Source organism: Nerophis ophidion, linkage group LG19, assembly GCF_033978795.1.
Source record: "Nerophis ophidion isolate RoL-2023_Sa linkage group LG19, RoL_Noph_v1.0, whole genome shotgun sequence".
Classification (NCBI taxonomy): Eukaryota; Metazoa; Chordata; class Actinopteri; order Syngnathiformes; family Syngnathidae; genus Nerophis; species Nerophis ophidion.
Window position 1 is genome coordinate 30879332 of NC_084629.1, and position 15362 is coordinate 30894693.

Sequence of the window (15362 nt, forward strand, 5' to 3'; positions counted from 1 at the left end):
TTTCCCCACAACCACAATGCCCTTAAAGGTGAACGGAATATTATTTCTATCAATATATATATCTTATTGTAATCAAGCAGCTGATTGCCATATTAACTCTTGCCAAGGAAACAGAATCATGGGCGATATTGGCGTATGTGAATTTCTTATAAGTTTTCGATCACTTCTACTAATTGGTAATGATCAAAACGTGTGAAAATGAAATCAGAGTAATTCAATGTAGTCAACCAGGCCTGCTAGTGAATGCACAGCTAAATAAGTTACACACAGGCAAGACCGCGGGTCCTGACGGTGTGAGCCCCAGGGTGCTCAAAGCCTGCGCCCCCCAGCTGTGTGGTGTGCTCCAGCACATCTTCAACATGAGCCTTAAACTGCAGAAAGTCCCCATACTGTGGAAAACCTCATGCGTGGTCCCCATCCCCAAATGCACGCGACCCAGCACATCAAAGGACTACAGGCCGGTGGCGCTAACCTCCCATATCATGAAGACCATGGAGAGGTTGGTCCTGGAACAACTCCGCCCTACAGTCAAGCCCCACCTGGACCCACTACAATTCGCCTACCAGCCACAAATGGGAGTGGAGGACGCAGTCATCTACCTGCTGAACCGAGCCCACACCCACCTGGACGAGCCTGCAAGCAGTATGAGGGTCATGTTTTTTATTTCTACAGTGCTTTCAATACTATACGGCCTGGGCTACTGGGTGTGAAGTTGGAGAAGATGCAGGTGGAGGCCCCCTTGGTGTCCTGGGTTGTAGATTACCTGACTGACAGACCAAAGTACGTTCGACTGCAGGACTGTGTGTCTGACAGCCTGGTCAGCAACACCGGGAACCCCGCAGGGTACAATCCTCTCTCCCTTCCTCTTCACCATTTACACCACTATCATTCAGAGTCCTGCCACCTTCAGAAGTTTTCTGATGACTCTTCGATAGTGGGGTGTATTGAGGATGGTGATGATGAGGAATACAGGGCAATGGTGAAGGACTTTGTCCCATGGTGTGGAAAGAACCACCTCCAGCTCAAATATGACAAAGACCAAGGAGCTGGTTGTGGACCTGGGAAGGAGGAGTACTACTCTGGCGACCTCTGTTTCCATCAGGGGGGTGGATGTGGACATGGTTGAGGATTATAAATACCTCGGAGTACACATCGACAACAAGCTGAATAGGTCAAAACACGCTGAGGCCCTCTACAAGAAGGGACAGAGCCGCCTCTACTTCATCAGGAGGCTAGGATCCTTCAACATCTGTACAAAGATGTTGAAGATGTTCGACGAGTGGGTGGTGGCGAGCACTTTCTTGTATGCCGTGGCCTGCTGGGACAGCGGGCTGAGAGTAAGGGACGAAAACAGACTGGATAAGTTGGTAGAGAAAGCCAGTAACGTGGTGGGAGTGGAGCTGGACTCTCTGGCGGTGGTGTCAGAGAGGAGAAGTCTGGCAAAACTCCTAGCCATTGTGGACAACACCTCCCGCCCACTACACTCGGACCTTGCGGAGAGAATGAGCACGTTCAGTGGAAGGCTCAGACTCCCAAAATGCAACACGGAACGACACAGGAGGTCCTTCATACCGACAACCATTTGACTGTATAGTGCATATGTTCCTTCTTGACTGCACTTAAATGTAGAATATATGTAGAATATATTTATATTATTCATATATTATGTATAATATATAGAATATATGTCATATATTATTTATTATTATTATTGTTTATTGTGAGCGAACTGTGGTGCTGAATTTCCCCCAGGGATCAATAAAGTACTTTCTATTCTATTCTAGAAAAAGTTACAGTCCGCTGTCGGATTTAATGGACTCTAGCAAAGGGCTCTTCTGGCTAAGGACTCAAGCAAAGGACTCTAGCAAAAGGCTCAAATGTATGTCTCTAATGAAGAGCTCGAGCGAAGGACTTCCAATGAACGCCCCCAAATATTCACGGGAGTCATTCATAGGCAACCGAGCCTGCTAACTAGATAAAGTTGCATTCGGTTGTCAAATCTAAGGCTCTAATGTATGTCTCTAATGTATGGCTCAAATGAAGAGCTTGAGCGAAGGACCCCAGCGAAGGACTCTAGCGGAGGACTCCAGCGGAGGGCACTAATCTAGGGCTGTAACAAAGGACTCTGTCAAAGGACTCTTGCAAGCTACTCAGGCAAATGAACGACTCCAATGATGAATGACCCCAAATATTCATGGGAGTCTTTCATTATCAACCAAGCCTGCTAACTAGCTAAAGTTGCATTCGGTTGTCAAATCTAAGGCTCTAATCTATGTCTCTAATGAAGAGCTCGAGCGAAGGACTCGAGCGGAAAACTTAAGCGGCCCGCGAGACAGCATTTTGCGGCCCGCACTGAATGTGAAAATTTAATGTTGATGCGGCTCGAGCGTTTTAAATTTATGGCGCTTTACAGCGTCATACTTGCATACCCTCGATTTTTCCGGGCGACTCCCAATCTTCAATGCCCCTCCAGGGGTATTTATCCTCCCGAATTTCACCCAATCAACAATATTAAGGGGGCACCGTTGAGGCACTGCTTTTAGCGTCCTATACAACCTGTACAGACAGCGTGTCAGCCCAGCCACATGTCGTATTTGGCTTCTGTAGGCGCAGTCAGCGACTGCAAGACATAGTTGATCAACAGCCACACAGTTCACACTGACGGTGGCCGTATAAACAACTTTAACACTGTTACAAATATGTGCCACACTGTGAACCCACACCAAACCAGAGTGACAAACACATTTTCGAAGAACATCCGCACCGTAACACAACATAAACACAACAGAACAAATACCCAGAATCCCATGCAGCCCTAACTCTTACGGGCTACAGTATACACCCCCGGTACCCCAAACCCTGTCCCTTATTTTAACCCGGAAGAGTTAGGGCTGCATTGGATTCTGGGTATTTGTTCTGTTGCATTTATAATGTGTTATGGCGCAGATGTTCTCCCAAAATGTGTTTGTCAATCTTGTTTGGTGTGGGTTCACAGTGTGGCGCATATTTGTAACAGTGATATAGTTGTTTATACGGCCACCCTCAGTGTGACCTGTATGGCTGTTGATCAACTATGTCTTGCAGCCACTTCCGTGGGTCTGCAGAAGCCCCATCACGGCACACCCTTAATATTGTTGTCCAGATGATAAACGGGAGAATGATTGCCCCGGGAGATTGTCATGAGGGCCAATGATATTCGGATGTTTCCCGGGAAGATCGTGAGAGTTGGCAAGTTTGTTGCTAGGGCGAGAAAGCCATTCAAAGTAGGTGAATTCATTAAAAAGTGCATGTTAGATTGTTTCAAGAAATCTTTTCTTGCGGCCCAGCCTGACCCAGGTTCTGCATCCAGTGGGCCCCAGGTAAATTGAGTTTGAGACCCCTGCTCTAATGTATGTCTCTATTGTATGGCTCTAATAAAGAGCTCCTGCGAAGGACTCGAGCGAATGACTCCAACGGAGGGCACTAATGTAGGCTATAACTGAGGGCTCTGTCGAAGGACTCTTGCAAGATACTCAGGCAAATGAACGACGCCAATGATGAATGACCCCAAATATTCATGAGAGTCATTCATAGTCAACCAAGCCTGCTAACTGGCTGAAGTTGCATTCGGTTTTGATATCTAAGGCTCTAATGTATGTCTCTAATGTATGGCTAGAATGAATAGCTCGAGCGGAGGACTCTAGCGGAGGATACCAGCGAAGGGCACTAATGTAGGGCTGTAACAAAGGGTTCTAGCAAAGGCCTTTAGCGGAGGACACCAGCGAAGGCCACTAATGTAGGGCTGTAACAAAGGGTTCTAGCAAAGGACTCTAGCGCAAGACACCAGCAAAGGGCACTAATGTAGGGCTGTAACAAAGGGCTCTAGCGAAGGACTCGAGTGGAGGACTCTAAAAGAGGACTCCAGCGGAGGGCACTTATGTAGAGCTGTAATAAAGGGCTCTAGCGAAGGACTCTTGTAAGCTACTCAGGCAAATGAACGACTCCAATGATGAACGACCCCAAATATTCATGGGAGTCATATCTAAGGCTCTAATGTATGGCTCGAATGAATAGCTCGATCGGAAGACTCCAGCGATGAACTCCATCGGAGGACTCTAGCGGAGGGCACTATGTAGGGCTGCAACAAAAGGCTCTGTCGAAGGACTCGTGCAAGGTACTCAGGCAAATGAACAACTCCAATGATGAACGACCCCAAATATTCATGGGACTCATTCATAGTCAACCAAGCCTGCGAAGTACCTAAAGTTGCATTTGGTTGTCAAATCTAACGAAGCAAGAACTCTGACATAGGACTCTAACGAAAGACTCAAATGAAAGACTCCGGCGAACGACTCTGATGAACAACTCCATGGCAAATATTTGAATGATTCTCAAAGTGGAAATGACCCTTTTTACTATCACAACGGTAACTGCACAAATGGTAGCAGTAACACCTGCGTTGTTAAAAACATTGCAATGATAATTGACACCTGATCTCCTGGGTGTTGGAGCCAACGGCACAGATCAACTATTCGAGACATTTCCCACTATCACGGGACATGAAAGGAATATTATCTCAGAATTTTAAAATTACTTCAATCTATCGGTATATTTAAATGTACAAGATTACCAAATGGCAAAATTTGATTAGATAGTACTTTAAATGACACACCTCTAACTAAAACAGCGAGCTGTAACTTAATAACAATAACGTAACCCAACAGCAAGTCTTAGTACTTCAAGCAGGATCCTATTCATGACACACGCGCGCACACACACACACACACACACACAATAGCGTACTATTATCCCATCAATTTCCTTTGGGAACACAAAACAGGAACAAATGTATTTGGGTGTGGTTTCAGGAAGGACAAAAGCAATTCAAGTCCCATCTTCAAGTAAAAACCAGAGGATTGTGTTCCTTTTGATTGGGCTGCTTTTGATGCCAGCCAAAGTGAACAATTCTTAGTACTCTCACATGAAGACAGGCGGCAGTCCCATCAAAACTAAAACTAGGTTATACCGGTTACATGTTCAACCTCTAATTAGTTTAGCAGTTACCTAAAACCTATTTACGAGGAAATAATGTTAGAATGTTGACCAGCAACTTTACAGATGCAAATGTTACATGTGATGATCATAAAGAGGTGACAGAGGATTGTGTCACTGTGGGGATTGCTACTCAGGATTCAAGAGTTTGAAACATACTTTTACATTTAATGCAGTATGTTAATGAACAAGTCCAATCATCCTTTTAGTGCAGTTTCCTTGCTTAGTCTGTCTTCTTACTGCCGTTTTTATTTCCCGAGTTTTCATGGACACAGCAGAATGAGTGTGATTATTGTAGGAATGCTCCAAAGCATTCCCACATCTGCCTCCCGGGAGCCTTTTGGCCATGGAGACCAGCTGCTGGGTCTCTGCCACACCGGAGTCGGTTTGGAGGGACTGGAGGAGATGCGGATGAGGGGACAGGGCTGCGGAGCTGGCACTGAGCGCTGGGACGGAGAGGCTTCGCGGTGTCTTGGCTGGGTGAGCAGGTGTCGGACACCTCAGTCACCTTGGACGTATCCTCGCTCATCCATGCGGACTGGACACTGGCCGAGAGTGGAGTCGGCTGTCTTGGTTGCTTTGTTGGGTCTGCTCCTGTCTCTGGCCATCCTCCCTCCACCCCAGCGGACGATGGCGTGGAACACCGCAGAGGCCACCACAGTGGATATGTTTCTTTTACTTTTTATTCATAGCTGTATGTAGAAGTGTCTGGTTGTATCTGCTGCTTTAATGTCTTTAATGTCCTCTGTGTTCTTTGATGTTTTATGTTTCCCTCTTACACACATGTAAGAGGGATGTGTACTATGGCTATGAGTTGTTGTTTTTTTCCCTTGGCCTCAGTCTGCACCCCCTCTCCAGGGCCCAGGCTAAGACCGATTTTTTTATTTTATTTTAATCTTCTATTCTAATAACTCCAATAAAAACAAATACAACAATCAAATCTAATAAAGGACTCCGACAAAAAAAATACAACCATTAACTCTTAAACATTCACAAGAAACAACTCCAACAAACGACTATAACAAATACAACAATCGACTTTAGCGTATGACTCCAGGGAACAACGCTAACAAAAATAAATACAACAGTTAACTCAAATAAAAAATACAACAGTTGAGTCCAACAAAAAACATTTCAACAATAGACTCCAATAAAGAACTCCAAATAATAACTCCAACAAAAACAAAAACAACAATTGACTCCAATGAAGGACTCCAACGAACAAAATACAACCATTAACTCTTGACAAACATATCCAAGAAACAACTCCAACAAACGACTAAAACAAATACAACAATCCACTCCGATGAACGATTCTAACAAAAAAATTCCGACAGTTGACTTCAACAAACGACTCCAACAAAAACTGATTTAACAATCGACTCAAATTAAGAATTAAAAATAAATACAATAATTGACCCAAACGGACGACTCCAACAAAAAAATGTACAACCATCAACTCTTGAAAAAGATTTCCAACAAACAACTCCAACAAATGACTAAACAAATACAACAACCGACTCCAGTTAACCACACGGAACAACCCTAACAAACATTAATACAACAGTTGACTTGAATCAAAAATACAACAGTTGATTCCAACGAACGATTTTAACAATTTCAACAATCGACTCCAATGAAGAACTCCAAATATTAACTCCAACAAAAACAAACACAACAATTGACTCGGCCAAAAAAAATACAACCATCAACTCTTGAAAAACATATCAAAGAAACAACTCCAACAAACAACTAAAACAAATACGACAATCAACTCCAATGAACGATTCAAACAAAAAATTACGACAGTTGACTGCAACAAACGACTACAACAAAAACAAATTTAACAATCAACTCCAATGAAGAACTCCAACAAAAACAAATACAATAATTGACTCCAATAGACTACATCAACAAAAACAAGTATAGACTCCAATGAAGGACTCCAACAACAAAAAAATACAACCATCAACTCTTGACAAGAAACGACTAACCAAATACAACAACCGACTTCAATGAACAACTCTCACAAAAATAAATACAACAATTGAACCCCACAAAAAATACAACAATTGACTCCAACAAACGAATCCGAAAAACTCACAAAAATAAATACAACAATTGACTCCAACAAAAATTTCAACGAACGACTTGAGCCCAAAATAAATTCACCACAACAAATCTTGTAGTCCATTTGTGGTCAGTGCTGTTCAGTACTTCGCCATCACACAAAAATAAAAACATGCAGGCAAACAACATGAATAACTCTTAGTTTCAACCTGAAAATCTACCAATATTGTGTTGTTACGGTCTTTTGGAACACAAAACCCTACACATTTATCTCAAAATGTGACACTATCTAACAAGTGTGTTTTTATTTCTGTAGGCACAGGAGATACGTGTGAGTACTTTGACAAACAAAACAACAATGGCGGACTACATATCCTCGCCGCCAAAAATAGCGAGATAGCGCTTCTAGAGAAAAGTGTACATTTAATGCAGAGCACATCGAAAACATGAAGTGAATAAAAGTTTTACAAAAGTTTTAGCAACTGTTATGTAAAGGAAAAGGGGTAGGATTAAATAAGATCTGCTTCTTCCTACTCCTTTTCGAACATGTTGAATAGAGAAACTGGAAATTGTGACGTATCATGTTGTATGCATGCATGTTCAAAATAAAGTCAAACTCAACTCAACTCAACACATCAATTTACAAAAAGATCAACTGTAGTAGTTATTCCTTGCCAAGTGACATCACCACCTAGTGGCCTGGCATGCACATTACAGGCTGGCTATGATGTAAAACTGTGACACTCCCCCTTGACACAATACTTTAGCTCCAGGGGGGCTCGTGGCCGCTCACGCAGGAATGTGCATGTGACGAGCTGCAGACCGTGACTTTTTGAGTGACTTTTTAACAGCAGCACCATCGCTAACAACAACAGCGGCGTGGCTTTAACACTCCGGCCTCTGTTTCAAGTGCTGGAAAGCTCAGTACAGTTAATCATCCAGCAGCCAGCGGACCCAAAAGGCTTTCTCTCTGAAGGGAGGGAACCTCGCATATTAAAACCAGACACCCATAGGCTTCCTGGCGCTCTACCTGCCTGAGCTGGTCCTCACAGAATCTCCGTGTGTGTCCCCCCCCCCCAACCCCTCAGACCCCACGGTCGATGAACAGGGCCTTTACAATGGGCCACTGTGCGCGACACTGAGAGCATTCAGATCCCACCCCGCTCGGGAAATTGGAACAATATTTGTTTAGTAACAAGCGGTGCACGAGAATAATGGTGACGAGGAGGCTTGGTTTCACATGTGGCATCAGCTCGGCACGCTCGGACCACACAGGTACTACGAGGAGCCACTACTGGTACCTACTTTTTCCCAAGGAAATACAACAATGGCAATAGAGCCGTGTTGAAAAGAGACATACTTCTGAACACACCAAACACTCCTTTGTGTTAGACATATAAATATATTCCATATTTTTCAGGTTATAAGTCGCACCAGCCGAAAATGCTTAATAAAGAAGGAAAAAAATATAAGTCACACTGGAGTATAAGTCACATTTTTGGGGGAAATTTTTTTGATAAAATCCAACATCAAGAATAGACATTTGAAAGGCAATTTAAAATAAATAAAGAATAGTGAACAACAGGCTGAATAAGTGCGCGTTATATGACACATAAATAACCAACTGAGAACGTGCCTGGTATGTTAACGTAACATATTATGGTAAGAGTCATTCAAATAACTAACATGCTATACCAGACCTGGGATAGTTAAGGCCCGGGGGCCACTTGCGGCCCGTTAAGCTTTTCAATCTGGCCCGCCGGACATTCTCAAATAATTGTTTTAGATGTTTAAGATTATGATGTGCAGTGACGTTTTCTAAGTAAGTCTTGAACTATACAAAGTATTTCAATGGTTGGAATCTGCTGTTTTGCATGATAATCTAATTAGTTACTATGACAATCTAAGTCCCAGCAGCTCAGACAAGGTACCAAGCAGTGTGGGTGTGGAGCGTTTTCACAAAGTGTTTCCAGCGGGGTTTTTTTTGTTTTTTTTCGTTTTTTCCCGTTTAAACTTAGCTGTGTTTGTTCCATTTTTGTTGCGTTTCGCTGGTTTGTAAAATATGTCGATCAATAGGGGGTGTGGCGGTCATACGTTGTCAATATTCAGTGACTTATCGTTCATAGTTAATATTGTAAATCCCACATTCTTTATTTTCATTTCATTTGAAAAAAAGCTTGAAATTCCATTCCGTTTTTTTAAGGCGGTCCTTCATAAAGTTTTTAGCATTCAATCAGACATTATTGTGAGGTTTTGTATTAGTGTTATTAGGAATCAGATATACCGGCCCCCAGGCACATTTTTTTTCTCTAAATGTGGCCCCCCAAGTCAAAATAATTGCCCAGGCTCTTGCTATACGTTAACTAAACAGTCTGTCACTCTTAATTGCTAAATCCGATGAAATCTTCTTCATTGGTGTCGCTTCTAAACAACTCTGCCAACTCCAAAGGTAGACAATGCGCCGCTTCCTCTTCTGTCGGTCCGTCACTTACGTCAGAGTCATCGTCAGTTGCAGTTCCAATTATTACAGCCTTTCTGAATCCGGACAGGATGGTTTCGGCTGACAATTGCTGATATATACGCCGATTCTCTTACGTGAATGAGATAAATAATATTATTTGATATTTTACAGTAATTTGTTAATAATTTCACACATAAGTCGCTCCAGAGCATAAGTCGCACCACCGGCCAAACTATAAAAAAAAACTGCGACTTTTAATCCGAAAAATACGGTATTGGTTAAAACTAAAATAGTAGCAACATTTTAAAGAAAGTTGAAAAATAATCAAACATTCAAAAAGATGGATATCCAGCAGCACACCGGGGCGGTATGGCGTAGTGGGGAGAGCGGCCGTGCCAGAAACCTGAGGGTTGCAGGTTCGCTTCCCACCTATTGACATCCAAAAAAACGCTGCCATTGTGTCCTTGGGCAGGACACTTCACCCTTGCCCCCGGTGCCGCTCACACTGGTGAATGAATGATGAATGAAAAATTGGTGGTGGTCGGAGGGGCCGTAGGCGCAAACTGGCAGCCACGCTTCCGTCAGTCTACCCCAGGGCAGCTGTGGCTACTGATGTAGCTTACCACCACCAGGTGTGAATGAATGATGGGTTCCCACTTCTCTGTGAGCGCTTTGAGTATCTAACAATAGAAAAGCGCGATATAAATCTAATCCATTATTATTATTATTATTAGACAGACTGAAATAGACTGCATAAACTAAAACAAGTGCAGAAAAGTCAAACTAAAATGTTGAATCTCTTGAAGGTACTTACCAAATAGTAAGAAATATTAAATGTAATATAATGTTTCAAGATAGTCAAAGACGCTGAATTAATTATTTACAGTTCATAGTACATTATATACAAACCCTGTTTCCATATGAGTTGAAAAATTGTGTTAGATGTAAATATAAACGGAATGCAATGATTTGCAAATCATTTTCAACCCATATTCAGTTGCATATGCTACAAAGACAACATATTTGATGTTCAAACTGATAAACATTTTTTTTTTTTTCAAATAATCATTAACTTTAGAATTTGATGCCAGCAACACGTGACGAAAAAGTTGGGAAAGGTGGCAATAAATACTGATAAAGTTGAGGAATGCTCATCAAACACTTATTTGGAACATCCCACAGGTGTGCAGGCTAATTGGGAACAGGTGGGTGCCATGATTGGCTATAAAAACAGCTTCCTAAAAAATGCTCAGTCTTTCACAAGAAAGGAGTGTACCTCGCCCCATCCTATGTCCACAACTGCGTGAGCAAATAGTCAAACAGTTTAAGAACAACGTTTCTCAAAGTGCAATTGCAAGAAATTTTGGGATTTCAACATCGACAGTCCATAATATCATCAAAAATTTCAGAGAATCTGGAGAAATCACTTCACGTAAGCGGTATGGCCGGAAACCAACATTGAATGACCGTGAACTTCGATCCCTCAGACGGCACTGTATCAAAAACCGACATCAATCTCTAAAGGATATCACCACATGGGCTCAGGAACACTTCAGAAAACCACTGTCACTAAATACAGTTGGTCGCTACATCTGTAAGTGCAAGTTAAAGCTCTACTATGCAAAGCGAAAACCATTTATTAACAACATCCAGAAACACCGCCGGCTTCTCTGGGCCCGAGATCATCTAAGATGGACTGATGCAAAGTGAAAAAGTGATCTGTGGTCTGACGAGTCCACATTTAAAATAGTTTTTGGAAATATTCGACACTGAGTCATCCGGACAAAAGGGGAAGCGAACCATCCAGACTGTTATTGACGCAAAGTTCAAAAGCCAGCATCTGTGATGGTATGGGGGTGCATTAGTGCCCAAGGCATGGGTAACTTACACATCTGTGAAGGCACCATTAATGCTGAAAAGGTACATACAGGTTTTGGAACAACATACTGTATGCTGCCATCTAAGCGCCGTCTTTTTCATGGACGCCCCTGCTTATTTCAGCAAGACAATGCCAAGCCACATTCAGCACGTTACAACAGTGTGGCTTTGTAAAAAAAGAGTGCGGGTACTTTCCTGGCCCGCCTGCAGTCCAGTCCTGTCTCCCATTGAAATTGTGTGACGCATTATGAAGCGTGAAATACGACAGCAGAAACCCCGGACTGTTGAACGACTAAAGCTCTACATAAAATAAGAATGGGAAAGAATTCTAACTTCAAAGCTTCAAAAATTAGTTTCCTCAGTTCCCAAAAATTTTGAGAGTGTTGTTAAAAGAAAAGGTGATGTAACACAGTGGTGAACATGCCCTTTCCCAACTACTTTGGCACGTGTTGCAGCCATGAAATTCTAAGTTAATCATTATTTGCAAAAAAAAAATCAAGTTTATGAGTTAGAACATCAAATATCTTGTCTTTGTAGTGCATTCAATTGAATATGGGTTAAAAAGGATTTGCAAATCATTGTATTCTGTTTATATTTACATCTAACACCATTTCCCCAACTCATATGGAAACGGGGTTTGTATATCCATCCATCCATCCATTTTCTACCGCTTATTCCCTTTCGGGGTCGCGGGGGGCACTGGCGCCTATCTCAGCTACAATCGGGCGGAAGGCGGGGTACACCCTGGACAAGTCGCCACCTCATCGCAGGGCCAACACAGATAGACAGACAACATTCACACTCACATTCACACACTAGGGCCAATTTAGTGTTGCCAATCAACCTATCCCCAGGTGCATGTCTTTGGAAGTGTTGCCAATCAACCTATCCCCAGGTGCATGTCTTTGGAAGTGTAAAAAAAGAAAAAAAATTACATAAAAACAGCCTTTTTTCAGTGATGTACCCACTGTGAACATTTTTTAAATTCAAGTACCCCCTAATCAGAGCAAAGCATTTATGGTTGAAAAAAAAGAGATAAAGAAGTAAAATACAGCACTATGTCATCAGTTTCTGATTTATTAAATTGTATAACAGTGCAAAATATTGTTTATTTGTAGTGGTCTTTCTTGAAGTATTTGGAAAAAAATATATAAAAATCACTAAAAATCTATTGAAAAATAAACAAGTGATTCATTTATAAATTAAGATTTCTACACATAGAAGTAATCATCAACTTAAAGTGCCCTCTTTGGGGATTGTAATAGAGATCCATCTAGATTCATGAACTTAATTCTAAACATTTCTTAACAAAAAAATAAATCTTTAACATCAATATTTATGGAACATGTCCACAAAAAATCTAGCTGTCAACTCTGCATATTGCATTGTTGTATTTCATTTCACAATTAATGAACTTGCATTCATATTTTGTTGACGTATTATTCAATAAATATATTTATAAAGGATTTTTGAATTGTTGCTATTTTTAGAATATTTAAAAAAAATCTCACGTACCCCTTGGCATACCTTCAAGTACCCCCATTTGAGAACCACTGCACTAAAGCGTTGGATACAGCCATCCATCCATGTTCTACTGCTGTCCCTTTTGGGTCGCGGGGGGTGCTAGTGCCTATCTCAGCTAAAATCGGGCGGAAGGCGGGCTACACCCTGGACAAATCGCCCACTCACCACAGGGCCAACACAGATAGACAGACAACATTCACACTCACATTCACACACTAGGGACCATTTAGTGTTGCCAATCAACCTATCCCCAGGTGCATGTCTTTGGGAGTGGGAGGGAACCCATGCAGCCACGGGGAGAACATGCAAACTCCACACAGAAAGATCCCGGACGCGGGATCGAACCCAGTACTACTCAGGACCTTCGTATTGTGAGGCAGACGCACCAACCCCTGCCCCACCGTGCTGCCCTGTATACAGTATATACACATATACACGTATGTATGTGATTATATATATATATATATATATATATATATATATATATATATATATATATATAATATACATATATATGTATATATACAATTACTCATTTAATTGTTTTATTAATATATATACATTTCATGAAAAAAAATATTTTACAAGTAGAGACAGATGAACTGAACTGCATATTTTAAATGAAGGGATGTATGAAAAACATAATTCCGAATTAACACACAGTACAAAACGTGTCTCCATGTGTTGCCACTGTTTAAATTGGTGCTGCATATATCGAATTAATAAGGTTTAATAAATGATGTGAAAAGTTGACTCACCTCTATCCACCTCTGAGCCTCCACGTACGCGTCCTGGCAGGTAGCCGTGGACTGTTCTCTCCACTCCATCACACCGAATCCTCTTCTTTTTCTTTCTTAAATGTGTATATATGTAAATATATATGTATATGTCCTCTTCTCCTTCTTTGAATGGAGCCGAGCAGCAGTGGGAGGTTATGGGTCCAACAAGTTCACCACAGTCGTGTACATTCCTCCACCTTTTAAGTCCTAAAGCCCATGGTAGAAACTTTCCAAGTGGACCAAGTGATCTCGGCTAATCTTGTTGAGTGGACCTCAAAAAAAAAGGTTCACACGAACACGTAATAAGACAATGAATACCAGGTGTAAGAGTCACGCATTCCTTGCATGGCAGAACACTTACCTGGCCTAACAAACTCCGGCACACCTGTCGACTTATTGTGTTGTTATTGCCAGTAAATGATTTTTTCATTAGCTGACGTACTTCTCTTTTCCACGGCTTCCAAACGTGTGAGGATCAGCGTGTGCAGCGCTTCAGCTAAAACGTCGCCATGAAAATTAAAAAAAGAAAAAAAAAAAGCTTTGAACTTTCTTTGCAGACACACACACACCACGACGTCCCTGCAGCGACACTCAGCGGTAGTTAACGTGCACTGCAGGGTGGCAGAAAAGTGCTCATGTCAACTTTTAAACTAGGCTTTTTGTCATTTTACTTTATTTGTCCAGTCAAGACGGGAACCCGGATGATTTTGAATCTTATCAATCAATCAATCAATGTTTACTTATATAGCCCTAAATCACTAGTGTCTCAAAGGGCTGCACAAACCACCACGACATCCTCGGTAGGCCCACATAAGGGCAAGGAAAACTCACACCCAGTGGGACATTGGTGACAATAATGACCCAGTGGGACGTCGGTGACAATGATGACTATGAGAACCTTAGAGAGGAGGAAAGCAATGGATGTCGAGCGGGTCTAACATGATACTGTGAAAGTTCAATCCACAATGGATACAACACAGTCGCGAGAGTCCAGTCCAAAGAGGATCCAAGACACAGCAGCGAGAGTCCCGTTCACAGCGGAGCCAGCAGGAAACCATCCCAAGCGTAGGCGGACCAGCAGCGCAGAGATGTCCCCAGCCGATACACAGGCGAGCAGTACATGGCCACCGGATCGGACCGGACCCCCTCCACACGGGAGAGTGGGACATAGAAGAAAAAGAAAAGAAACGGCAGATCAACTGGTCTAAAAAGGGAGTCTATTTAAAGGCTAGAGTATACAAATGAGTTTTAAGGTGAGACTTAAATGCTTCTACTGAGGTGGCATCGCGAACTGTTACCGGGAGGGTATTCCAGAGTACTGGAGCCCGAACGGAAAATGCTCTATAGCCCGCAGACTGTTTTTGGGCTTTGGGAATCACTAATAAGCCGGAGTCCTTTGAACGCAGATTTCTTGCCGGGACATATGGTACAATACAATCAGCAAGATAAGATGGAGCTAGACCGTGTAGTATTTTATACGTAAGTAGTAAAACCTTAAAGTCACATCTTAAGTGCACAGGAAGCCAGTGCAGGTGAGCCAGTACAGGCGTAATGTGATCAAATTTTCTTGTTCTTGTCAAAAGTCTAGCAGCCGCATTTTGTACCAACTGTAATCTTTT

At 42.2% G+C, this 15362-nt stretch overlaps 1 protein-coding gene across 8 annotated transcripts in view; it reads right to left on the reverse strand.

Moving 5' to 3' along the window:
- Positions 1-14264, reverse strand: part of LOC133538294 (LIM domain only protein 7-like) — a 161188-nt gene extending 146924 nt beyond the window's left edge. For 5 of the 8 annotated variants that reach the window (XM_061879776.1, XM_061879775.1, XM_061879777.1 and 2 more), the window contains exons 1-2: positions 14105-14264; positions 13723-14015 (exon numbers count right to left, since the gene is read on the reverse strand). In XM_061879776.1, the coding sequence (XP_061735760.1) occupies positions 13723-13791 (69 nt within the window). In that variant the 5' untranslated portion in view covers positions 13792-14015; positions 14105-14264. The remainder of the gene's footprint in view (positions 1-13722; positions 14016-14104) is intronic. The other 3 variants (XM_061879779.1, XM_061879780.1, XM_061879781.1) reach the window with 1 other exon arrangement.
- Between the last annotated feature and the right edge of the window lie 1098 nt (positions 14265-15362).